The following is a 26283-nucleotide window of genomic DNA, read 5'->3' as shown; positions in this document are numbered from 1 at the left end:
TACTAACCAATTCTGTGCTGGTTTTTAAGCAATATTGTTCTTAGACATGTGGGTGTATCGGGGATGGTGAAAAATTACCCAACCCATTAAAGTGGTCATAAAGCTGTGAAAATTGCAATATCATTCAACAAGAATGAAAACGTTAAGAGGGAGGGAAGTATACCTTTAAAAGTATTGTAACTATAGTTAAAAAGCCATTAATTTTGGATTCTCTTCATCATGTTTGTTGTTTTAACTAAATAGGATTAAACAATTTTACTATACAAATGAATGAAGTCTGGAGTTGTTATCACAAGAAATTTTTAATATGGTTTGTGACAAGCAATATCAAAGTTATCAACTCTCAAGCTTCATGTTGTGAAACCAGACAACTCGCAGCAACAAAAAAAGTTGTGCACTGATAAACATAGGAGGCATATTGTATTTTTTAATTAAATATGAAAACATGAGCTGTGTACATTATTTTTTCCCTAGAAAACACAGCAATTTCAAAAGTTTATCATAAAATATTTTCATGAAATGAGTGAACCAGCAAACACATGCACTTGTGTGCCTTCCCCCCTCCCGTGATAAGAGACATACGCAAATGCAAAAGTTAACAGAACAAGTGGTATTTTGTTGTTGTTTGGTTCTTTTTGGAAAGGATGGAATGTAACATTGTGCTTGACTTTCTATGTCACAACAAAAAATATCTGGTGCAGTATTTTAACATTTTCTTTTTAAGTTTCAATCTGGTGGTGAAAAATACCTTTTTCTATAATAAAATATGTCTGTTCTTTTTAAAATGTAACTTTTTTGCACAAAATAATTTTGTAAACTGTCATTTCAAGGGCAAGGTAGGTGGTGCCATGTCAATGTCCTCCCCCCCACTTAAAAATGTGATCTGTTATCTGAAGCAAAACAGGGAAACACAAAAAAGAGCGGAGCAGAGGCTGCTTTGCAAAGAGAAAGAAGGGCGTGTGGGACAGGGGAGAGGGGAGGGAGCGTGTGGTGGGACAGAAAAAAGTTAAAGGTCACTTTCGCCATAGAGTGCCGTGGAGAAGGACATGTAGTCCAGGGCACCAGGTACAGCATCACGGCCATTGTAGGGTGCCATTCTAGCAATGCAGTATTCAGCCTGATCAGGAGGCAGTTCCCGCCGTAATTCATCCACAGTGATGTAGTTCTGCAAAGAGGACGAACAATAAGGTGATTGTTACTGTCAGAAAACCGACCTTCCTCAGAGCGACAACCACCCCCTGCCCCTCCAGACAGCAATCGGGGCCGGGACCCAACAACTAGACTAGCAGTGTACACCCATGTGGGGAGCTCTGTGCATACACCTTGGGAGGAAATGCAGTCACTGCCCATTGTTTGGACAAGAAAACGATTTTTACAACAGAAAAAGATTGTTTTTGCAGGAGAGATGCCAGCACACCTAAAGCAAAGACCTAGAGGTAAGTAAGGCAAGTTGTTAGTGTAAGACTGTGCCTTCCTGTGGAGGTAATTGGGTGAAAGCAAATGGCAGGACACAAACCTGGGAGCTGCCGATCCCTCTCTTCAGAGCAGGGAAAGGAGCCATCCCCACTAGCTCTGGCTGGTAGCACCAGCGCAGGCAGTAGACAAGCAAACACTCTGTATTGCTTCTGCAGGTCCCCCAACAATCCCTGCCTTTCACAACAGACACGTTTTTAATAAGCAAGCAAAACTTCTTATGTAAATTCAGCTTCTGGAGACTCACTGGGCTAGCTTGGCTTCTCTCCATGCGGCAGGTAACAGTAGCTGCCTGTTTGCTAACCAGCATGTAGTCTTTAGCTGACTGACTCATGGGCATTTGCAGTCTGTCTGAACAATGCTTCAGGTTTCACACCATCTCCCTCCCTCCTCCGTGACTCCCCCCCAGTGCCTTTCAGTTTAATGACTGGAGTGAGTAAGAGGTATTTTTCTTCATAATGAAGTACTGTCTGATTCATGTTACAGTCACTAAAGCATATTAAACACTGACAATTATATTTAACGTACTGTACAGAGTAAACGAGTTAATAAGTAATACTGCATGCACAAGTACCTATTTATTCAGCGATTAGCTTATCTAAATAATGTAGAATTTTCATGCCTTGAAAGACAATAGGACTGGCTTAGGTCAGGTGCCTAAAGGACCAGTATCGTGGCTTTCTACAGTAATGATTATGAAAAGATTATTAGTGAAACATGGAAACCAGTACTGGATTTAATGGTAACTCATTACAATTTCAGAAATGGTATCTGACATTTAAAGTGAGATGAAAAAAATCATTAGCAAATATAGAGATATATTAACATTACATGAAGATGTTTGTTCAATTGCATAAAAGATTAGTGGGGACTGTTATAGAAGAAAAATAAGATGACAATTTTTATCAGCTGGTTCCACGGATGATGCAAATTTTAAGAAGTTAATACTTTTAGCATCATCCAATTTCTGTGCTTAAAAGATGCTCTCTTGCAGATAGATATCCTCAATGAAAATCTACTATTGGTTATGTGACAACTGATAGTGACACATCTATATCTGAGAAAGGTCATCTCAAGTTTACAGCCATCAGTAATTAATAGCTTTTCAAGACTAATCAAGAACCATCTGTTGAATTTTGTCATACATTTTAAAATGACAAAATGCAACCAAGCTCTTAATTAACTTTTTAAAGCAAGAGTGGGGAGCAAAGTTCTGACTGACAACTGAAGAGGACTTTCAAGAGCCTTGGCAAGGCTGCTCATTAACCCACACTTAAGCCTTGCACTCCTCCAGCACTGCACAATGGTGGTGTGAAAATACCCTCCATGCTAGAGGGTGCTTCCCTCAACACTTTCTCTCAGTGACAAGAGAGAAAAAGAAAAGCAGGAGCAATGCAGATGCAGGTAAGGAAGGTGTGGAGCCTGACCTTGTCTCCAGCCAGGATCTTGAAGGAAGCCATAACCTGGTCAGCGGTATCTGTATCTGCTGTTTCCCGGGACATGAAGTCAATGAAGGCCTGGAACGTCACTACACCCAAACGGTTAGGGTCAACGATACTCATGATGCGGGCAAACTCTGCCTCTCCCTGGAGAACAAGAGAGTCATGTAAGCCTGGACATTTTGGCAGCAGTGCTATGAAAGTGAGGAGAAACTGTTCAGCAGTGCATCTTACAGCTAGAAAAACAAAGCCAAATAGAAACCACTTTTTTTTCCTCTGTTTTCTTAAGCAGGATATTCTTTTTCAGCTTGCTGTTGTGTACAAATGTTTCCCACTCATTTGCCCTTTGGAGTAAAAGTCACAGCTGTGCCCTAGGATAACATCCATCTCCATCCAACTCTAGGACAATGGTCCTATCAGGAAACAGTATCACACAGAATTCAGGGAATCATGCAAATTTCTGTGTAATATATGTTGTCCTAGATGTCTGTAGCAGTATTTGAAGGTCTGCATTCCTCAAATCCTTTTTTTTCATTTACTAAAAGAAAACTTCCACAGTTCTATTCAGCTGCCAGAACAGAAGCTCCCAGAAGAAATGTCTCTGGGGTCTTTAACAGCATCTGGTTCATCTTAACTAGACAGGCTTTGGAAAGAATGACTTGCATACCTGGAGTGGCACAGGGAAGATTCTACAGAGGAGTTCGCTACATAAGTCAAAACTTTGTAGTGTAATTTTCTGCATTTTTTTTTTTTTTGCATATAAACGGAAGATCATCTATTCTCATCTTTGGGACTCTTTCCTCCCCAGGTAAGGAGGAAGAGAGAGCAGAGCTGAATCTTCTCCTGGGAGCAGGCTCTTTAACACATCTAGAACAGTATACCTTCAAGAGTAATTAAGGTATCTAATCAAATGTTACTGCAGCTTGGCACTCTACACTAAAGAGTCTGTATTTATACTGGGCTGATGAGTAAGATGAATAAACACTGCTTTGCCTGACAGCAGGAGCAAAGATACTCTGAGTACAGCTGAATATTTCTGCACTACTCTTTTCCTGCCCCTTGATGAGCATCAGTCTTTGGTGAAGCTCTTTCTATTACTTATTGTGCCTCTGAAGGTGCCGCATGTTACTGTTCTGACTATGCAAGTACTCTGGAGAGGGAAAAGCTATGGGGAGGATGACTAGAACTCAAACTTATATGTACAGGAAGAGAGATGTGAAATAAATAGTAGGAATGAGAGGAGCAGCATTTGAGTGTGTTCAGAAATCAGGTCATGTGTATTTCTAGATGAGTTCAACTGATAATTGGGGCTGGGGAGCCTGTGTGCGCTGTGCAGAGTGCAGGTACTAATATAAGGAAGTTTACCATTTCTTCCACTTGTAGCTACTCACTTTGATAAATGTAGTGCTTATTTGAAATACACAGGAATTAGACAATGACTTCCATTTTTTTTACCTTCAACTACTGCTGTGAGACAAGAATTTTACATGTACAACTAATCTAGATTAAACATCCATTGCTGATAATTCTGGAAAATAAGGCTGTATTTACCTTGATTCACTACACATTCTCCCTTTAATTTTGAAGATGTCTACAAGAATCACTTTGAACAGGAGTGACAGAGGGCTCTACATTACCATATTGTAACCCATGGAGATAAGGCAGGCTCGGAAATCTTCACAATCCATCATACCAGTCTTCTTCTACAGGGAATGATGAAAAGATGGAAAGATGGAAAAAGCCAAGACAAAAAAGGGAGACCAGTCCAGGGAGAAATGAACCCACATGAGATATTACAAAGAATGAGTTTCAGGAGGGAAGAGATGGAAGGAAGGATTTACAGACAATGAAAAGCAACAGAGGAGAGGTAGTTTGTGAAACCAAGAAGAAGCAAAGGTGATTTTGGACATGGAATAGTTTATACACAAGGAACATATTGACGATGAAAAAAAGGAATGAATATACCAAGCAAAACAGATTGAGGGATGGACAAAAAAGGGAGTGTGAAGTGACACAGAAGTAAATGGAATAATTTCCAGACATAAAAGGAATTTTCCCAAGACAAACAATTAGGGAATTAAGAAGGAATAGATATCAAAGTACATTTAAAGAGGAAGTAGTACAGAAGAGTGATGTATATATAGTCAAACACAAGAACAGCAATGACAGATGGATTAAGACAAACAAGAAAAGAAAGGAAAAACTGTTATTTTTTCACAGTTTAATATCTGGCTGTGTTCACCACTAGCATTCAGTACCTGTGCATCGTTTCCAATATCGTAACCCAAGCTGATGAGACAGGCTTTGAATTCCTCAGGGCCAAGTGTGCCGGAGTGGTCCTGGTTATGCGGTGTGCGCCAGGCAGCAGGACATGCAGTGCCAGTGGGGTGATGGTGTGGGGCAGAAGGAAGGGGGACAAAGAGGAGATAAAAGGGAGGTGAAAGGACAACAAACAGGTGCACCATGCAGTGGGTGAGGAGAGAGGGAGAGGAAGAATGACATGCAGATAGAAAGACAGGGAAGAAAAATAAAAAAAGTGCACAACATTAGATATCACAATGACATTTCAGGATGTGCTAAAAATGCTCTTGGAACAGCTCCTCCTCACAGAGCTCATCACATCTTGAGAGCATTTGAATGACAAAACCAGTTGATACTCAGAAGCCTCAAGATCTCCATCTCCCGAGTGAATTACTTGTGTCACCACTTGTTATCCATAGTGTCAGAAGCCCTGTGTTTGACTAGTAACCCGGAGTGCAGGTAAGCAGGCAGAGGCAGTGAGAAGCATTGCCTTAATCTTCTAGTCAAAAGTCCCACTAAAGGAGTAGGTGAGGGCAGGTATGTTTGGAAACACGCCCAGGGAAGCTTAGCTGTCAGGGCATCCCAGGAACAGACAAGGAAAACCAGCTGAAGCTCAGGGGAGCAGTGTTATGGCTGTATTTGTGAGACCTGCACATGAGCCGAAGCTTTGACTGGCAAAGCTATTTCAAGTGCTCAGCTCTGCAAACAGCACTGCTGTACAGCACAGCACTACACAGCTTGGCAGCTGCTCTTCCCTTTGCTCATTCCCCACATCCCCCAGTGTCTGGATGTACCCATCAAACTATACGTGAGCTACCACGCGAACTGAGACTCCCCATCCACCCTGCAGAATTTTAGCTCAGGACAGCCCCCAAGCACTGAAGAGGCTCTGCCTGCCACCATCATCTCTGGCCAGATCAAGGAAGCTAAAGACAGGATGGTGGGGCCAATTCCAAGCAACCTTCCTCAAAAAAATCAGCTTTTGAGATCAGCATTAAGCCTTCGTAAATCAAAACACAGCTGAAGATGGGAAACCCACGTTCTCTATACGTTACCATACAGACTGGTGTGGAGCAAGGGGCAAATGATATGAAGGTCAAAATATAAAATCTATAGGGCTTTATGGGTTCCTCTGCTAAGAAAAGAAGCCAATGGTTTTTGTTTTTCTTAGGCAGCTAGAGAAGGGCTGAAACAGCCAGTGTTCAGCAATCTGAAAGTGTTGCCAGTCTCTGAGGGCAGACTGCAGCCCTGTTCTATGGAGACCTTTCACACACTCTGGCTGGTGTAGCAAGTGATGGAGAGCAACCTATACTTGCATCACTGACTTAGTATCTCTGCAGGCTGCTCACGGCTTTCCAGACAACATTGAGGGGTTGATAATGGAGCCAGTTTCAAGCCTGGGCTGCTGTCTCTGCTTCCCTGCATGACACCTTTGTGACTTGGGTTGTAGAAGGAACGGCTGCAGACAGGCTGGCAAATTGAAGGGAGGAAAATTTCCTTTAAGGAATTTGAATTCCTTTCTTACTGCATGACTTAATGCCTTGGCATGTGTTTCCAAGTAAGGCAAGGCAGGCTTTACATCAGGGGTTTATCTATGTCATGCAATGCCATGGTGTGTATAGATTCTCCTGTTTGCTCCATACAAGAGCAATATTTGTTTCTTCAATGCACATTTATATGATGGTATGTTAAAGTGGAGGATAGCTGCTCCAAAGAATTTTATAAATCAAGATAATAATCTCTCTCTTGGGAAAATGGGGTAGAAGTTTGATTCCCTAAATAAGCCTTCAAACTTTTCCACACTTTAGGCTTTATCAAGAAATTTTGCAGTTTCCTGTGAAGATACACTTCTGCCAGCCTGATGATCCATTAGCAGTCTTCACAGGAATGACTGCTCCACAGGAGTGGTGTTTTTAAGGATGAAATAGCTTCTGTTGATCTAGTTTTATCACAGTGACTGTTTACTTTTTATTGCATTGTGCAGTCTACATGGAAGCTCGTAGCTTACCAAGCTGCAGTCAGCACTGACTTACCCTGTCAAAATGGTTGAAAGAAGCCCGGAACTCGTTCATCTGTTCCTGGCTGATTCCTTTGGCATCACGGGTCAGAATCTGGTTTTCCACTTCGTTGATGGTTCTAGCAATTGTTGTTAGTAACTGCTCCCAGCCCACCCGGATATGCTGGAAAAAGAGAACAGGACAATTTTTAAATTAAAAAAGTACCACTTCTGCCTCTGAGGCCAGTGGATCTAATGTGCTACTTGTTTCAAATTAAATGATCCTGGTGGCCAAGGCAGAAGTCGTCCATTTGCTCACAAAAGCTTCCTTCTCATCTGCAGTGTGAACCAACCAGATGTTTAAAATCTGAATTCTGACTGAAAAAAAGAGGCCATTTCCTGATCTTAAGAAAGTCTTGGTCCTATTGCAAAGTTCCTTTGTCTTGTCAGAGCAACACATTGAGAGCCTTCAACACAAATGAGAATCAAACCCAGTGCTTCTGGGTCTTAGTTGGTCAGAAAACTCTCCTTACTAAGAAAATAAACAAACCACAGTCCTTGGAAGACATTGGTGCTCCACTGCCTCTGCTGTTGCTTAATGGAGAGTTGGCCAGAAACCAAAAGACAAGTTTCAAAGCCCGTCTGTGTTCTGCTGGACTCATGTTGAACTCCAATTGCTTCCAAGAAACCTCAGAAAGCCAGACTCCAATTTTAAAAAGCTTTTGTTGGACTTTTTCCTTCTACCAGGCTGTGGCAGCTCAAAATCACCAGCACTCCCTTGGTCTTTCTAATCCCAGCTAATAGGTTGCCACAATTGGGTGGCAGAAGAAATGAGACCGGCCAATTTTCAAGCAATACTGCTGATCTCATTCAGATTATGTCTGTTGTCTATATTTGGAAATATATTGGACTGGGTTGGCATGAAGTACAGCAAGGCAAAAAAGAAATTCAGCAACATGCTGTTTCATGCTTGGCCACACTGTCAAGCTCTCAATTTTCCTAAACCAGAACACATTGCTAGAGCTAGGTGTGGCTGATGCTAGCTGGCCACGGCAGATGAGGCTGGCTGATCTGCTGCCAAAACATTTACCTCCATGGTGTAGTTGGTGTGCTTGTTGTCAAAGATGAGCGCTTCCTGGATCTGTTGATGGTCTCCCTCCAGCTGGTCAATCTTTGGTTTGTAATTCACAATGCTTTTCTCATACTGCCGCAGGTGATTGAGCTGGTCCTCCAGGGTCCCGTGCATCTCTATTGAAATGCGTCCAATCTCCTGCATTAGCAAAGCCAAAGGAGTTAGACCCCATTGGAAGGACAAGCTTCAACATGCTGGACATTTATTGCAGCTATTTCACACTCACACAGGATGATGATTAAAAAAAAAGAAAAAAAATATCTCATGGAGCAGTTACTTTAAATGAGTCAAGACAAGTGTCAGCAAAAATTTTAATAGAGCTGAACATTTTCCAAGTGAGGTGAGTCACATGAGATGTGTCTAATACAAGGATACAAAAGAAAAGGAAACTGCAGTCCACAAGCTAGTAATGTACCAAGCCAGATCTTTTTCTGATGTACTGTCTGCCACTTAGTCCCTTCATACAGACATATTTCTGTAATTGCCCTCTTCTTTACAGCTCCTGCCATCAGTTATAGCTTCATATTTTTCCACTTCATCAATTGCATTTACTTCAACTCAAATATTACCTAGAGAGAGAAGATCTCCCTTTAAAATGTCTCCTCTATATATGTTTGATATGCTAATTGTATTTATTTTGTCATGTGTATCAAGACCACTGCTGTGAAAGCAGTTACACAAAACACGCCTTTGATTTAGGGTTTTAACTTGCTGCATATAAACACAACCGTTTTAAGTGATGTTTTTTATTCCTGTACTAAAGAGTTCAGGGAAGAAAAGTACAAGCACTTTAGTAACCAGTGTCAATCTTAGGATTCTCCATATTTTCTATTGAAGTTTCTCTTGCTGTAACCTGAAGGAAGAATGACTGTGCCAGTGGTCAGGAAAGACCAAGAATAAGAGTATCAGCGAAGATCACAGAAGAAAACAAGACTGTTTCAAAATCAGCAAAGCACTACCTCCATCTTTGTCTGGATCCAGGGTCCAATGACATTGGCTTGTGCACCAAATTGTTTACGGAGTCGTTCATTTTGCTGCTGGCGAGCATGCTCTTCCATCAGGGCTTGATCCCTCCTGGGAACTAGTTGCCGCACCTACAGCAAAGAGTAACAAAGTATGCAGTTTATACATACAAAGGCACATATATAGTAAACGCAGAAATTGCTGCGAGGAAGGGAGGAGTGGTGTTTGCACTGAAAACAAGCAGTCATACTGTTTAGGACACAGTGGGAAGGCTCATGGAATGCAAATCCTATCTGCTGTAGGATGCATGCTGCCAACTCATCTCAGGCCATGGAAGACGAGAAGCATCTTCCATTCACTACTATTTTGGTGGGTTTTGGTGGTTCGTGTAACTGAACTGCAGGACCCTGTCCAGACCTCACTTTGGTGATCTTGTTTGGTAGTAAGAACCATCAGCACGGCTGGTAGGGAGAGCAGCTGCTCTTCTAAGCTTACAGCAACAGAAGGCTGTAGAGATAAAACATCTGAAGGGCTGAATGGTGAAAAAGGATACTGACTCGCAAATCATACTTGCTTGTCAGGTCAACTGAGGACTGAAAGCCTCGAAGCTTTTAATTTAGCATCTTTCATTATAAAAATAGCAATTTTTACTTGCTAAATAAAGGGGGTCTGACACCCCTTACACGTTTATATGAAATATATCTTCCATTTTCCAAGTATGTGGCAATTGAGCTGAAAACAAATGGGGAAAAAAAAAAAAGGCTCAGCAGTAAGCACGAGAGGGTAACGGAAGGGTAAATAATATACTTCCTGGGGCCCCCAGTAGCTGAGCAGCAGCATTCTTCCACACTAACTTGCAAGGTTGGAAAGAACTCACATGTTCCCATTTGCCATTGATCTCATGTGGGGTGATCGTAGTGTAAGGATTCGTTCCTGCCATGTTGACATGGTATGTCTGGACAATCTTTGAGACTTCATTGTGGATTCCCAGGATGGCCTGTCGCTCCTTGTCGGCATCTGGCAAAGTGGCTTTGAACTGTTCATGGGCTGTGGTTAATCCCTGCAGAAGGAAGGCAGCAGCAAAGGGACAGTTAAGAGCATTAGTTACTGAATAGCCTCTTCAGTAAACGTATCCCTGCAGAAGTGACTGCAAAAGCTTAGATATTCCCAGGATACAAAGCAGGCTACTCTAATACACTTTTCATGTTCTCCCAGCATCACTAAACAGGCTGTTTCAAGTAGTTAAATGATGTGAAGTCTCATTTTCCCTCTGCTTCTGTCCCATGTTGACCAATGACAGATCACATCCCAAAAAACAGTGGAATAATTCCAGCTCCTCATAATTTAGGGGGCACTCTTTCTCCAACACTGCTCAGGGACTGTCCATCAGCCCCTTTGGGAAGATCTGACTACTAGCACTTCCTATAAAGCAGTCACTTTACACTAGTTTCACTAGTGTAAATGTGCCACGCTTTTCTTGTCCCACTAGGTATCCGCTACTTCTACACCTAAGATAACCCCAGATGAATAATAAGAGTCAGATTCAGTCTGATCAGAGCCAGTTAGAACTAGGTGAAGGTCTTCCAGCCAACAGCAAACTTGCGCAGGCAACATATGCTCCAGCTGCTCCTGAAAAACAGCTCCTTCTCCCTGAACACAACAGGCCCTTTCTGTTCCCCGTCTTGCCGTGGTGCCCAGCCTGTGCTCCAAGGACTGACGGTGGGGGCATGCTTGCTGGTGGTTTGTGGACAGCTGACGAGCCAGTTGGTCCTGGCTCATCTCCCACTGCTTCTACAGGCCTTTAAGGTACTTCGTCCCAGAAGCCTGGAAGATCAAGACTAGGGAAGCAAACACAGGGAAAGAGGCAGCAAAACCAATGGGGGACAGAGAGGTGTGTGCAGGGATAACCGAGGGAACAGTGTGGACAAAAGAGGGAATGAAAGTAAACCGCATGGCTGACCACTCTCTTACAACACACACACTGTAACTACTTTTTGTAGAAGTGCTTCCTTACACGGTGACTCATTGCTTTGCAGCTGCTGCGGTGGCCATCGAGATGTAATGCAAGTCTGGGGGCCTGGGAAAGGTACTGCACAAAGGGATGATGGAAGTGCTTAAATGCTGTTCAGATTTGTTCTGCATTATGAAAGGCTTAACGAACGCCTCTGTTCAGGAGGGAAGGGTAGAAGAAACAAGTAGCAGCTCACTAACAGTGTTGATACCAAGCTAGGGCTATTTCACCACCCCTCTGCCCCCGCTGCCTGCATAGTGTCCTGTTGGTGTCTCATTCACTGCCGCGCTGATGGCCACGTTGCTGTCAGCCGTTTCTGCCAAGAGCTAACTTGGATTCTTTTCATGAGCCCATCAAGCAAGAGAAATAGAAGTCCCCAGTGCAACCCAGGGAAGAGTAACTCCTGCTCTCAGAGGCCTGAAAATCACCGGTAGATACCTCAAGTTGCTTTCATAACACACTTTCAGAAGGGGGAAAACTGAAATACTGTCTCTGTTGTCTTGCAGAAGGCAGGAAGTCTTTCACTTCAAATGGTAATCCACCACCAAAGTGGACAATTCTGATTTTTCTTGTGTTCAGCACTGAAACCCAGCTGCCAGCTCAACACCTGCCCTCACAGTACTTCCTATCCCTTAGGACCAAATTACATGGACATGACATTACATGGGAAAACTGACCTGCAGAACCTGTGAGCAACACTAAGTTCTGCTCATGTGGGTTAAAAAAACCACACAGGACCCTAAAAGATTCTCTAATTTTCAGGCTTTCATTAATAAGACTGGACTTACACTGAAAAAATCTACTTTCAGTTCTTTGTGTCCAGCTAGGATGGTCTTAATATGTTTCATACCCATTCAGATCCAGGTTTTTCCAGGAAATCAAGGAAAAACATAACAATTTTTGTTTCTCTTGCTAAGGCTTACTCACTAGACCAGAAGCACCAAAACATGACCTACAAATCTGGCACCACTAGGAAACCAGGAGACCCCCAACTTCTCTTTATTCCAGCCTAACCGGTGCAAATGACTGCTCTGTACCTGGATCTCCTCAATGGTGTGAACAATGAATGTGTCCTGCAGGTCCTCCATGGCCCCTTCCATCCAGTTATTGAAAGGGGCAGCTCGTTTGGCATATTCCAGGTACAACTGGTCAATTGTTTCCAGTAGCTTCTCTGTCCTCTGGGCACGCACCAAAAAAGAAAGAAATTCAGGAGAAATGGTTAGAGAAGAATAATCACATAGATAGGTGGGCTGGCTGAGCTGCTCCTTCCTTTCAGACCTCCTTGGTGCTCCCAGGATGGCACTACAGTAAAAGTGTCTCTGCTGTTAAGCGCTTACACACAGGCTGGACTTCTCCCTCAGAGGGAAGAATCTCAGATCCTTTGAAATAAAACAAAACAAGGGCAGTATTTTCAAGCAGAACAAAATTAAAATCACAGACAGGTAGAAATAAATCAATAGTCTGAGCAAACAAATGACACCATAATTGGGCTGGAAGGGGAAAAGCAGGCTAAATATACTGAAATGTAGCCCTCATTTACAGCCTGGGATGTTATAGGAGTGCACAAAAGAGCTGAAATTCGTTGCTTGTGCCCACCACAGCTTGCTTCCCACAAATGACCTTCCCACGTAATCCCAAAGGTCCAACTGGTAACATGTCTCACCTCTAAGGCTTCTCTACGTTTCTGGGTTAGGGCACCCAGATTATCCCACTGATCACAGATCTTCTGGCACCTGGCATTAACACTTGGAGAGTCATAATAGTCCAGCTCACTGTAAGGGGCAGGGAAAAAAAGGGTAAGTCATCAAAAAAAGACCTTTGGGAGGAGAAACCCATTAGAAATCTTTATCAGCCTTGAGGACAGATTCAGACAAAGAGCTCGTGGTCTCTGCAAGTAAAGTGAGCCAGGATGACAACAGTATCCAGTTCTGGAGACGCTGTAGGTCATGGTACATCAAACAGAACAGAACAGAAGAAAAACAACCACCACCCAAGGCCTTACAAACACTGGTGCTGGCTGCCTGACGGGAATAACTTTGCACTGGGGGAAGGGAGTACAGACTTTTGCTCAAACTGGGAATAAACAAATAATGTGCAGAGCAATATGCCCCTGTACGCTGTGTAAGGACATCATGCAGGCTAACTACCTGCATCTTGTACACGAGAATGGGCAGCAAAAATTTTATCATGAATGCAAAGAAACCGCTTAAGATTGTTCTAAAAGTTGCATAATATGGGTGGCAAGGAATAGCTAAATTATACAATCCATTAATTTCTTTAGGACAATCCCAGAATTACAGTGTAGGTTTCTCTCCTACATGCCTGACAGGGGGTGCTTTGCTGCCTATAGGCTGACACTCATGGAAGACAGGCTGGTAAGAATATGTCTGGGGAAAGGAGAGCACAGGGGTAACCTGAAGCTTGTGGACTTGTACAGCTTTGTGCTCTTGGTTCTGCACATGGTCAAAGAGGAAGAAACCTGCAGGCAGAGGGAGACTAGCCGAACTGGGAATCATCAGCCTCAGAAGAGAAAGAAGAGTGACTTACTGGGTCAGTGACTGACCCTGGGCCATCCGATGAGCATTTTTTTGAGCAGGAATGCAGGTTCAAACGTTTCTTATCGCCTCCTCCAGCCTTGTTTCTTCCCACCATTGTATTGCCCTCCTGAGGTGCGTGGGCACAACTGTTGGTGGAGTCTTGTGGTAAACTAGTCAGGAAACTGATTTAGGCTAAAAATAACTTCTTTGCTGGGTTTTTAATCCAGATCAGTTCCTTGATCTACTTTGCTGCAGAGAGAGCACTGCAGATGAAAGAACTGTTTCTGAAAGCTTGTCTCTTAATGCACCCCTGCTGGACCACTACTGCTGGGGAGAGGAATGTGCCGTGCCCCCAAACACACCTGGCACAGGCAGCTGCAGTTGCTTCCTCCAGACCCTCTCCATCTCCCTGGCAGTGTATCTCTGGGGGAGAAAAGGGCTCAGCCATGGTTTTCCAGGGCACAGCCTCTTTACCGAGATGGAAGATGACTTTTGGAAGGATAGCAGAGTCCACTGTTCTTACACTTTGGAAGAAATCATCTGTCCCGCAGCTTAGGGTCCAGCCTTCCCTGTCACTCTTACAGCTGCAGCTGCTTTGGCTGGCATGTAGCATGTGCTTTGGAAGTGGCAGGTCAGCTAATGCTTGCTGACTAGCCAGCCTTGGTTTTAATCTTACTGACATGGAGGATTGCCTTGAACCCTCCTCCTGTTCCAAGGTCAATCCTCCAGTGGACAAGGGAGCAATTCTGTAAATCTGTCTTGTTAAAGGAGATAATGATCTTGATCCAATAATCCTGATTTTTCAGAGAAAAACAGTCCTTCAGCCCAAGAGTACTGATCTCGGCCCAGATGCTAACTTGAGATAGGCCAGTGTGATATATAAATCTTTTTAAAATAGGAAACAAAGTCAAAGCCAAGTTCTTTAGACTTTTTGCCAAGAATCATGCAGAATTTCAAAATCTCCCTCCCTGTGCTGCAGAGGCCAGCTCTTTACCTGCCTGCTATCCCTAGCAATCAACCTCCTGCTGTGATGAGAACCCATTTCTCCTGGTAACCTGCCACTCCTCACTCCAGCAAAAGGCGTGGAGGTGAAGGTTTCCAAGCTGGGGGGCAGCAGGGAGGGAGCCGAGCTGCTCTGAGGATGCCCTGGAGCAGGTGCTGACCAAAGCGCACACGGTGCAGTACTCCTGGGGCAAGGGGCCTAAGGTGGCAACTGTGACCACGATGGGCTCAAGCATCAGCAGATTTTTTCCTGATAGAATAAGGAGGATGTTTTTGATAAAAGAGAGCAAACCGAGAGCCTGCTATCCTCTGCTGTTCCCTTCTACTCCTGGAAAAGTATGACAGTGTTATAACTCTGAAACCTAGCAGGCACCAGTGGCAGGTCAGACTCTCGAGGGAAGGGTTCACAGCAGCGTAACGAGCTTCAAGAGGATGGAAACTTGGCTTGGGAACATAATTCTGCCGCCCCCTCACCAGCACCCACGATTCATTTGTTTTCTGGCCTGCTCTTCTGGTGCATGCAGATACTGAAGAGCAGTATCCTAGATACTGTTTGGAAACACTGGGACTTCCCAACATTTTTGTAGGGGGATGGATTTATGGCTCTCCAGAGGGCAGAGGGCAAAGCTGATTAAGCCTCCCTGGCCCCAAGGATAGGATGTGCGCTGGGGTGCCGTACTTCAGCTCTTGTGCAATAGCAGCAATCTGTTCCACGCGGTCCTGGTGTGCAGCCAGGTCGCTCTCAAAGGCCTCGTGTTTCTTCAGCAGGGCCTTTATCTCCGAGAGGGTAGCAGTTTCATAATCCTTCTGCTGCAGCATTGCTTCCTTACCTGGGGAGGGAGCCAAAGGACAGGAGAATGAAGGACAGGCCCCGACGCCCCCAAAGCCAGCTCCCTGCCACCGAGCAGCCCCGAGGACCCTCAGGAGGGTATCTGCACCACTCCAGCCACCCTCCCCGAGTGCTGGCCAAGAGATGCACAGTCCTCGCTTTCAAACCACAGAGTGTGAGTTTGCCATTAATCGCAGAGAAGGGCACACAGTGCAGCTCAAGCCAGTGCTGTCACAGTTCATACTGGACTCATCTCAGTACGTGCAAATTGGGCTATGCCAGTCCCGTAAAGGCCAACTGCAGCATTTACTGTGCAGTAACTTTTCCTCTGCTCTGTAGCTCTGTTCTATCCAAAGTTATCGCTTTGCTAGTTAGGAAATGCTGACGTGGCTGCACGATGTAGCAGAACAGAGATCAAGCTTTTCATACATTATTTTCTAATAAAACAAGAAACAAATATAGCCTTATTGAGAGGAAAATCTCATGGAAGGACCTATGCACAATCCACCTCTGCCTCCCTACATAACGGACAGCACTGTATCAGGCAACAGGAAGCATGTAGGTTGGCATTACCATCTGTCCAGGACTCATGAATGGATGCCTTTTGCCGGAACTTCTCTGCCAGGTGATCCAGCCTCTCTAGCCTCCGGATCTCATTCAACAACCACTCCTCATAGCCCTTTTCAGCCTGCTCCAGGCCACCCCAGGCATTGTTTATATCCTAGAGACCGGAGCATGAGAAGAAAAGGCATGTTAGAAGATGGGGAGATTTGCTCATCAGCATTAGACTCAGTGAGCTACATGGCTCCAGCTGGTAGCAGGGAGTGGCCGTGGGCTTTTCATCTCACAGTGTTGTGTGGACCAGTCAGGACAAAGACAAAATGCCAGACTTAAGAGAAGCAGGACTAGCAGTGTCAGGATATACCTGTCTGCACAAGAGTCCCTCTCTAAGCAACACCCCATGTGAAACTTTAACAAAACCCGGTCATGTCTGAATCAGAAAGAACGAGGCACCAAGGCATCTCCTCATAAAGGCGTGCAACTTGCGAAGACCAGGCTGAAACTTGTGAAGAGCCTCACAGTCTGGTTTTGATACAGGGAATCAGTGATCATGTGATTATCTCTTATTATGGCCTCGAACTATATTCTGTAGGGTTCCTACCATAAAGCAGCTCATTCTGAAGATGCGTATGCTCTGCCCACCCATGGGCAGAAGAGGACTCCCATTTTTTAGGCATGGTTGGGGTATATATGAGCAGTTACCCCCACTCACCGAGACCATTTTCCCTTCTGAAGGCATGAAGGCTGGCCTGTTGCTGAGCCGCAGCTTGGTCTGCAGGGTGTTGAAATTGATCTCAAGTTGGCACTTCTCTTGGACCTTGGGGGGCTTGTGCAGGCGGCGATAGTCCCGGAAGTCTTCCAGTTTCTGCTGCATGGCTTGCATGGTGTTCTCTGGGGCCCGGTTCTCCAGCCACGGGATGGTGCGACGGATCCACTCCAGCAGCTGCAAAGAGCAATGACAAGAAGCCTTGAACTGGAAATTGTGTTAGAACAGCAGGTGTTGCTCTGCTCTCATTAGGGACCGCTTACTTTTATGTTTGCTGTCAGAAAGATTCTGCCACCAGCAGGGCTTGTAAAGAAAAGTTTGCCAACTTCGTTGAAAGTATTTGCTTTTTAATGAGCAGCCCATTCCCTACCACACTAAGTAGTACTGCTTGTTGCAGCACCACCAATACAACAAGGCATAGCTTCCACACAATCAAGACCAAACTAGGTCCTCAGATTATGCTAAAGCTTTCCAGTTTTGTTGGGACTGTTCAATAACTAAAGGATGCTGTAAAGTCATATTATCTCCAGAAGTGTCTGACAGGACAAATCAATTTCTTGCCTCCAGTTACATTTTTCCCACTGTAGCTTCCTTGAAGCCCATGTTGCTCTTTGAATAGTCCTCCTCAGCAACCCAAACCTATCTGGGGAGCCAGCAAAATGCTAACGCAATGGTGGGCACTCTACAGTGTGAGTGCTTTTCAGACCAGGCTGAAACCGGGCTCCTGGGCTATGTTTGCCTGTCTGTTCTCCATCTTCCCCTCCCTACTTATCTTCCACAAACATACTTCAGTCCACATTTGGTCACTTCTGTAGTTTCACAGCTGTCAGTCTGTCAGCCTCCTCAGTTAACCAAATGAGCTTCCAGCTTGTATCTTACACAGATTCTTTCCAACTATCAGCAAATGCATATTTCTTTCCTCAATTATCTCTAATTTCCATTCTCTCTGATCCAATTCCTGACTTTTGCAGTACATCAGCATACAATTTGCATGAAAGATGTTATGAAGTTTTATAGTCCTGAGGAATGCAAGTTAAACCAGCTTGATTTTTCCTTCATTTTAGCATTTCTGCAGCTGCTCTTAATGAACTGAAAAACTCAAAGCTGTTCTATGGAAGCTTTCTGTTTTAAAGTAGATTGCTCTTGCCTTTAAGGTAAGTTTGATCTTTAATTTTTCTCAAGCTAGAAGGGGAAAAAACAATTTTCCAGGGGAACATGGGGCAACAGCATTCCCCAATATTAGTTATTAATGATGCATTAAATGCAACTCTTTTCCAATTACCACCTCCCAGAAACCAACACCTACATCACTGGCCAGTTTTTCGTAGTCTTCCATGAGCTGTTCATTTTCTTGGTTGACTGCCAGCACCTTGCAGATACGATTTGCTGCTGTCTCCGCCTGATGGAGAGAAGAAAAACAGAAGGCGGCAAAGTGTGAAAAAAAACCCAAAACAAAACCCAAGGCTTGCAGCTTACCTTCCTGCTACATACCTGCAGGTAAAGTCTCCTACCCTTGGCTCTAGCAACCTGTCTGCGCTTCAAAACTTCTGTCCTGACCCCTTTGCTTTCCATCTGACCTAGAATAACTTACTTTTTCCTTCTCAGGTGAATACATTGAACACATTCCTTCAGAGATTCTCAGCTCCACTGATCACACCCTATGTGTTGTGAGACAACCACATTTCTATGCCTTTTCTGAAGCTGCTCCTATGAGGGCCCCGTTGTTTGCTTCCTACCAGAGGGACCCTGGCTGCCTTTTTGCAATGACAGGGGTGTCTGCCACCACCTCCATTCCCCTCACCAGCATTCAGAGCTGCAACACCTGTAACTGAGTGGCCAAGCTGATGAGGCTTTCTACATGCTTTTACCCAGGAAAAAACTACCTAAACAGAGTTAATCCATACACTAGACTTCGGAAAATTCCTAATTTTGTTTGGAAGATAAAGTGGTAGATACTCCTTTTAACCTTAAGCTCTGCCCAGCAGAGCTGTATTCCAGCCTTTCCTGTATTTCTGGCACTCATTACAGGGCCACCTCCTCCAGCATCTTGCCACATGACACCTACCACGTACTCAGGGTCTTATGATCCAGCTGAGAAGAGGATATTTTTTTTCCCCTTTCTAGGTAATCCTTCTGCTTACTCTCCCAAAACAAGTCTCACCAAAAAAGAGCATGTTGTTACTATTTAGGGTTTGTGTTTGTTTTTGTTTTTTCCATTGTGGAACCAAAATCTTGTTCTCTGCAGGGTACTGAACATGTTAAAACATGAATTTGGAACAAAGTAAGGATCAGAAAAATCCCAGCTATGAACTCAGGAGCAGTCTGCTCTGGAGTGCAAGGCACGCATTTGGCATAGAGACCATACAGCAGGCTGATCCTTGCACAGCATCTGTCTGTGGATATCACCTCCCTTTATCATTATCATGGTGCGTGCCAGGCCACCAAGGGTTGGAGGATGTGCCCTGATGGGTGTCAGGGGATTGCTCAGCACCCTCTTACCACAGTACAGCTATCGCCCTGGTGCCTGGGGCAGGTGCTAGAGCTATCCACAGGAACACTATGGAGTAATCCTCCTTACAGAGGCTAAGTGGAGATGAAGAGATGAGGAAACATGCCAACACTACAGCAAACCAGTTGCAAATGCTGTGTCCTGCCCTAGAACTACCTGTGGGACTGATGTCAAAAGAAGTTTTGCTGAGCTTATTGCTGGCAAGTTTCAACCTTTTTCTATTTAAAAGGCCTTTTATTATCTGTTTATTCAATCTCCAAGGCCATTTGAGAAGAATCCTCTAATTTATGCAGCTGATGTGACGGCAGCAAGAATAGCAATAAAGTCATAGGCTATTAACGATGTATGGATTGCAAAGGTCCCAAGGGATCTGGCAATCTTACCCATTTGTAAGAAGCTGTAAAAACAAATATTCAGTCATCTGCCCCTTCACTAAAGTGGGCCAGCTAGCCGATACACAGATATTAACTAATTTAAAAATATATCAGAGGGACCTGCTCTACAGGAGAAAGAGCAATTTCAATCGGGGAAAAAATATGTCTGCAAGAAGTGCAAACAATGGTTGCATTTAAGAAAGCTTGTATTTTGATCTGTTTTTAACTAAAGTTTGTACTTTAATGGAGTGCTTTCAGATATCCAGAGAAAACTTTATAGACATGGGATGTATATAGACAATGTCAAAAAGACATTGCCAGAGTCCAACCATGATGTGCCTAGTGACTGCAGGGAACTGGTGGTGCCAAATGTTCACCTCGATTGTCTCAGGAAAGGAACGCCCTGCATACTCTTAACTTTCTTCTTTTTACACCCCAGGAGCTCACTGCAGCAGCACCCAGCTGTGCAGGAGGGACCCCATTTCAGAGGCATATTTACATGTATCCAACAATAGATTTTCTCCAGCTGCCCAAGTTTTTAAATATGCGTGTGTATATATGAGTATTGAACATCTGTCCAAACACAAAAGCCCTCTGAATGTCAGCAATTACGACATTATTTGTATTATCCTAACAGCTGAAGTGAGAGGCTTTCTTTCCCCTACCAGTACTTGCTTCTCAATGGTCCTTGCCTACTCCAGACTGCTCTATGCAACAGTGTGCTGCTGCTGCAGCAGCGGGAAAGGCTCTGTGGCCACTATCACCATTAATGTCATGAGCAAGACATTACACCTGCTTGCTCAGAGAAAGGCATGGCAAAAGGATGCTAGTGCTTTCAGGTAACCTTCCAAAATACCTCCCACAGTACTGCTAATAAGCTGATCTGTGGCGATGGCAACCTCAGTGAAACACTTTCAGGTAAAAGAAGAATGGCATACTAAGATGTTTATGCGATGCCAAGGCAGCTCCCCCTCCCTACACCTTCATTAGTGGAGTGGAAAAAGCCATTTTGGCTTCCCCACCCTACTAAAGGCAATGATACATTTAGGATGCTCACATTGGCTCCAAACAAGCTGGGATGCCCACAAGGCATGGAGCAACACTGAGAAAATGCACCATCCTGGGGCCTGAAAGCTGCAAACCTGTGTTCTCAGAGAACCCGTGTGGGCTGATCAGCTTTAGTGCAGCACAGTGCTGACACATAATACTACTTGCACTCAAGAGACTGTAGGGAGGGCAAGCCCAGGGCATTCTGCCTGATACCGCACTGCTGCGGTGTGGTACACATGTGCTGTTTTGGCAGATTCAAAATGGAAATCGGAATAGCCAAAGTAACAGTAATTGCTCTGCCTTTTGTCTTTTCTATACCTCTCAGCCCTGGGTTGGACTGCTTAGGATAGAAGTGGAGTAAGCTGTCTCTCTAGCTCATGGATCCAGGTCTATTTGCTGAGGAGGATCCTAAAGGAAGGCATTCCCACAGTGTGTTACGTAGGTAAGATGCCTGCCTGTTGCTGCCCTCTGGTCTCAGAGGACCACTCCAGAATACCGTATGCCAAACACAGTCTCTTAATAAAATGGTAAAACGTTAGTTAGAAATTTTCATCCCAGAAATCAAGTTTACAAAATATTAAGCCAACCAGTAGTTGCATGCATTTAGTGTGAAAGTCAGAAGCAGTTAGAAAACAAGCAAATGAACCAAAGCAAGTATACCTACAAATATATATATATAAAAAAATGGCACAAAGAAAAAGCAGCCATCTACACACACATGTCAGGCTGGGGACCCTGTACCTTCAAAGGCTCAGTACAAGAGAGTGAAAGAAGCAGAAAGCAGCTCATGGGACTTCCCCTTCAGGACTGGTGGCAGTAATGAAAAATCTGAATGAAAAATGGAGCGATACCACAGTAAGTCACCTAACCGTGCAGAGGTGGCAACACATTACAGTCTGGGCTGGGGCTGGCACTCAGTAATCACTTTGCACTTGCCCAGGGGTCTGAATCTGTCACTCAGCAGCTGGTTAATGTATGGCTAAGGCAGCTCCAAAAAGGAGCTCCACCCCTCCATCCAGGGCACAGTTGGGTTGCTGGCCCATCAGAACTGCTAAAAAAATTAATAAGCGATTAAATCTTTGATCTTTCCCGTAAGCCAGTTAAACTACATGGGACCGAAGCTTTAATAACTAAGCAGCTCCATCTCTAGTTCTTGACCTAGCTACTTGGTTCAGGTCCTGAGGCAGTAAAGGGTTGTTTTCAGTTATCCCAGGAGACCTAGCATCCACCTAAATTGCTGATGAGAGCACGGGACCTGCTGAGCAGGTTTCCAAATTGTGGAATGGGTGCAGAGAAAAGGAAGAGACTGGCAAGAGGCACAGCTGCTCCTGCAGCAGGCTACAACCCTCCTCATATTGTGCTTCACTGTTTCCTCAGTCTGGAGTTCTTCAGGCTAAGCAGACAGCATGGAGCAGTCCCCCTGGGGCACCTGGCAAACAGCAGGCCTTATAACTGGGATGGCATGAGTTCTGAGACTGCAGCCTTCCTAGGCAAGTATCAGCTGGCCAGAGCTTGCAGCCTGGTCTTAAGGTTTTCAAACTATTTACAAAGCAGGATCCTACTGGAAAAGTCATGACTACACAAGTTATACCAAACAGGCAAGTCTAGTGCACTGCTGCGGGATGTACTCCCAGTTCCTTGGAAACAAGGCAGCATCATATAATTTTTACGGAACAGGGCAGAGAAAAAAACAACCACAACAGCTTGAAGTAAAGAGCTGTTCCCTAACCTACTGCCTGAGTTTGCCCTCTGAAAGCCAGCATCAGCACGGTACCTGCACCAACACTGCAACCATCAGCACTGGTTTGTACAGAAGAGATGGACTCTTCTTGGAGTGGAGTTAGCCCTCAGGCTGGGCCACACACGGACTGTGTCTCAAACAGAAAAGGCCTTGCGAGAGCAAGAAGTTGAGGCTGGTGGAAACAGGGAGATTTTACATCTGTTTGTAACAAGAAGAATGTAGCCTTGAACTTTGGATTTTATTGTTCCAAAGCCTACAATATGAAATGAGCAGTGATCTTGTGGAAAGGCTGCAGGCCAGCCAGACTATGGCACTGGAGGAGCGAAGGACAGACCTTTTTCTTCTATTCAAAGGACTGCAGGGAAATTGCTATTTTGGAGGAAGTTTGCCCAAAGGCGAACTGTGACCATTTAGTTCCTCTGAGGACAACTGTCCCACTGCCAGGCAAAGAGACTGGAGTAAAGAGGAAACAGAGAAGAAGGACTTAAGTTATGGAAATGGGCAAAGCAGAGGAAAAGAGAAATAAAACACACAGGAGGTTGGGGAAACAGAGGAGAATGACCGGGGAGAAGCAAGGAATGGAGAAGTGTGTGGGTTTGGGAAAGCTCAAGGCCTGGTAGGAGTGGACTTTGTGGCTGGAGCACAAAAGTGCTATGTAACCAGCTCACAGATGATTCAGCCTAGGAGGAGACCGCTGACCCAGTGGGGTCGAGCGGGGAAGGCACGATGGCGGGTCAAGGAGGATGGGCTGCGATTTCCTGGAGTAGGCTGATCTGACTGTGGTGCTTCTGGAGGTGCATCGCCTGGCCAGGATGATGCCCACTGGTGACTGAAAGGGTACTGACTCCGCCAGAGCAGATGTTCATGCACCGCTCAATGCCAGCTTTACCAAACACCTTCCCCACTGCTGGGGGCTGACAATGGAGGGAAGGAGCAGCTCAGGTCTTTTGGAAAGGACGCTGACATCACATCTCTGGCAAGCCTACAGATCGCACATCCCAGCGCATCGCTGGGTGCGTTGGGCTTCCCTGCCAGTGCCCTGGGGCTGATGGTGGGTCTGGCTCGCTCGGAGAGGAGCAGTGGGCAGGGGAGGGGAGGGGATTGTTAGCGGTAAAGTCTCACCTTCTGCGCCCCTGAGAAGGCGTGGTAGTAACATGAGACATAGGTCATTATGGCCTTCTCATCCGGCCTTAGCGTGCCTATAATATCTGTGCAGAGAAGGAAAAGAGGTTGAAAGGATAAAGTAAGAAGCAGCACATAGAATAAAACAAAACAATCATGGGTGGCGTGAGAGGGGGAGAAAACTTCCCATCATGCATTGCAGGACAGGCCAAACAGATTTCCATGCGGAGAGCTGGGAGTTCGGATCAGAAGGTGGCTAGCAGCGTTGGCTTGTGGCTCAAAGCGGCACCCCTCCCTCCCACCCACCCCGGTCCAGGGGGACCCCGAATGAGGATCCGGGCTCTGCCACCTTCACGGCTGCGGGCCGGGGGCCTGGCCCGAGGATGCAGACAGGCTGTCTGCAGGTTTGAACGCCCGCACTCGAGGCCCTTGTGTACGCCGAGGAGCTAGAGATCAGAGCCCTCCTACGCAGTGCGCTTCCTACACAGATCTGCTCTGCTGCAACATGCACTGCCTGTTCCTACAGCACTGAAGCACAGGCGGCTGCTTGGTTTTGGCGAGAGATGTTTACAAGGTTTCACCCACAAAATGTTTTCCTTAAGTGACTCCAATTACCAGCAGGAAAATGGCTAAGCCAGACACAAGCAAGGACCCAACTGCCTGATTTCCAGCATGGTGGGTGAGAAAAGAGGGAAAAGAGAAACAAATGAACAAAACTAGGCATCTCGGTCATAATAGGCAATGCTCTGTTTGCAAAATCACCACGAACGTACTTGTTAGACGTGCTTTGTAAGCCCCAGGTGAACTGGGTCTGAATTGGTGGCACAACTGGAGAAAGCAGCACGTTCAGACCTTGAAACAAGGGTGTGGGAACCTGCGGCATATGTGAGGTAAAAGATAAAGCTTTGGGTATTCATTGAGCTCTTCATAAAACCACTAAGTCAGCTCTGTTTCTCCATCTTTGAAAAAGGAAAAAAAAGAAGTGAATAGGTATCATCATTCTTTCCAGTGGGGACAAGCCGCAGTGCCCTGATGAGCAGAGCATCTATGTGGTGGTCTCCACCTTTGTGAGACCAAGCATCCTAGCTCAGATTTCCCAGGAACAGGGGGTCCAGGTCCTCGACTGTCAGGGCAGCAGTTTGGAAGGCAAGCGGAGAAGGCAGAGCTCCCAACTCCTTTGGATATGTGTGTGCACCAAGGTGCTGGCATACTAAAGTACCACTGGAAGTACCACTGACTACAGGGAAATGGGACTCCTGGCTCCCTTGCCCCATGTATTATGTCTGGGGCACCACTTTGAACCAACAGCCAACTCTACCAAGAACATAATAATAAAGATGCCCGTAGCTAGAGAGGAGAGAGAGAAAGAAAAAAAGGTTTGGACATTAGCAACGGCACCAGGTGTGCTCTGTGGAGGGAGCTTGGGATCCTGCGATACCTTCTGGGCTCCTGAGAAGGCGTGGTAGAAGCTAGAAACATAGGTCATGATGGCTTTCTCGTCAGGACGGGCAGTTCCAACAATGTCTGTCAAAAAAAACCTCACGTTAAGAGCATAATCAACTAATGGGAGAAAAGCAAAGGAAAGGGAGAACCAGAATCGTCCAGGAGGCCTGCTGGGGTATATGCTTGTCATAGCAACTCCACAGGGCTTCCCAGCATTTCCCAGAAGATGTGTCTCTCTCAGAAGCCAGGATCACCTTCCTGGTTCCCCTCTCTCATGATAAAATTGCTTCCAGGGTCTGACCAGACTCATTCAGCCATATGTCAGCATGTCTCATGTCACAGCACCTCCTCGTCCCGAGAACGTTGCTGTGAGTGGTGGGTTGACTCAGTCCAAACTGGCAGCAGGTTGACATGGCTTTTATAGACGTATTCTACTGCAATTCCTCCATGCAGTTCTTTAGGAAAGATCCTTTCTCCCTTCCTTTCCATGCCCGATCCCGCCCCACACACCCCTTCCACCCACTATTTCAACACAATGATGGCTTGAATTTCAAAAGACCCTTTCATTAGTTTCAGGGGAAACTCAAAGCCTCCAGGGATCAGAATTAAAGGTGTGGAGGAACGCACATTAGCTCCACTCCATGAGGGAGGAGAGTGATCAGGAAAGATCAGTGGGAGCTCCTGCAAGGGGCCCTCTCTTCATCAGTTCTAGCTTTGACGAGATCTGAAGCTAAATCTACTTATTTTGGAGGTGGCTTTATTTCCTACATAACGGCAGGAAGCACTTGAATCTACTCCAGAAACATCATGATTTTTTGTCACCTCAGCATGACGAATGCAGGGAAAGCAAGTCTCATACCTGGGGATGGGAAATACTGCCTAAGAATATGAACATCCTAGTTATCCAAATACAGGTTCGCTGTAGTTATCTGTGATATCGTCCCCTTTCCCCCTTGTTCCTCTCACTCCCTTATTTAACAAAAGCCTTTAACTGCTTCTCCTGTCCAAACCAAGCTTGAAATACAGCTTCTACC

The 26283-nt window shown here is 45.2% G+C and overlaps 1 protein-coding gene across 6 annotated transcripts in view; it reads right to left on the bottom strand.

Moving 5' to 3' along the window:
• Window positions 1–283: 283 nt before the first annotated feature.
• Window positions 284–26283, bottom strand: part of ACTN1 (actinin alpha 1) — a 90868-nt gene continuing 64868 nt past the window's right edge. The window contains exons 8-22 of one of the 6 annotated variants that reach the window (XM_040600728.1): window positions 23807–23892; window positions 18317–18409; window positions 16957–17187; window positions 16257–16404; window positions 15534–15684; window positions 12979–13087; window positions 12353–12493; window positions 10182–10364; window positions 9301–9435; window positions 8300–8479; window positions 7247–7393; window positions 5171–5251; window positions 4550–4615; window positions 2901–3059; window positions 284–1165 (exon numbers count right to left, since the gene is read on the bottom strand). In XM_040600728.1, coding sequence (XP_040456662.1) covers window positions 1007–1165; window positions 2901–3059; window positions 4550–4615; window positions 5171–5251; window positions 7247–7393; window positions 8300–8479; window positions 9301–9435; window positions 10182–10364; window positions 12353–12493; window positions 12979–13087; window positions 15534–15684; window positions 16257–16404; window positions 16957–17187; window positions 18317–18409; window positions 23807–23892 — 2069 coding nt within the window. In that variant the 3' untranslated portion in view covers window positions 284–1006. Of the gene's footprint in view, window positions 1166–2900; window positions 3060–4549; window positions 4616–5170; window positions 5252–7246; window positions 7394–8299; window positions 8480–9300; window positions 9436–10181; window positions 10365–12352; window positions 12494–12978; window positions 13088–15533; window positions 15685–16256; window positions 16405–16956; window positions 17188–18316; window positions 18410–23806; window positions 23893–25244; window positions 25331–26283 lie in introns of all 6 variants that reach the window. The other 5 variants (XM_040600727.1, XM_040600732.1, XM_040600731.1 and 2 more) reach the window with 5 other exon arrangements.

Source organism: Falco naumanni, chromosome 7 (genome assembly GCF_017639655.2).
Source record: "Falco naumanni isolate bFalNau1 chromosome 7, bFalNau1.pat, whole genome shotgun sequence".
Taxonomy (NCBI): domain Eukaryota; kingdom Metazoa; phylum Chordata; class Aves; order Falconiformes; family Falconidae; genus Falco; species Falco naumanni.
This window is presented reverse-complemented; position numbering and strand designations above follow the sequence as displayed.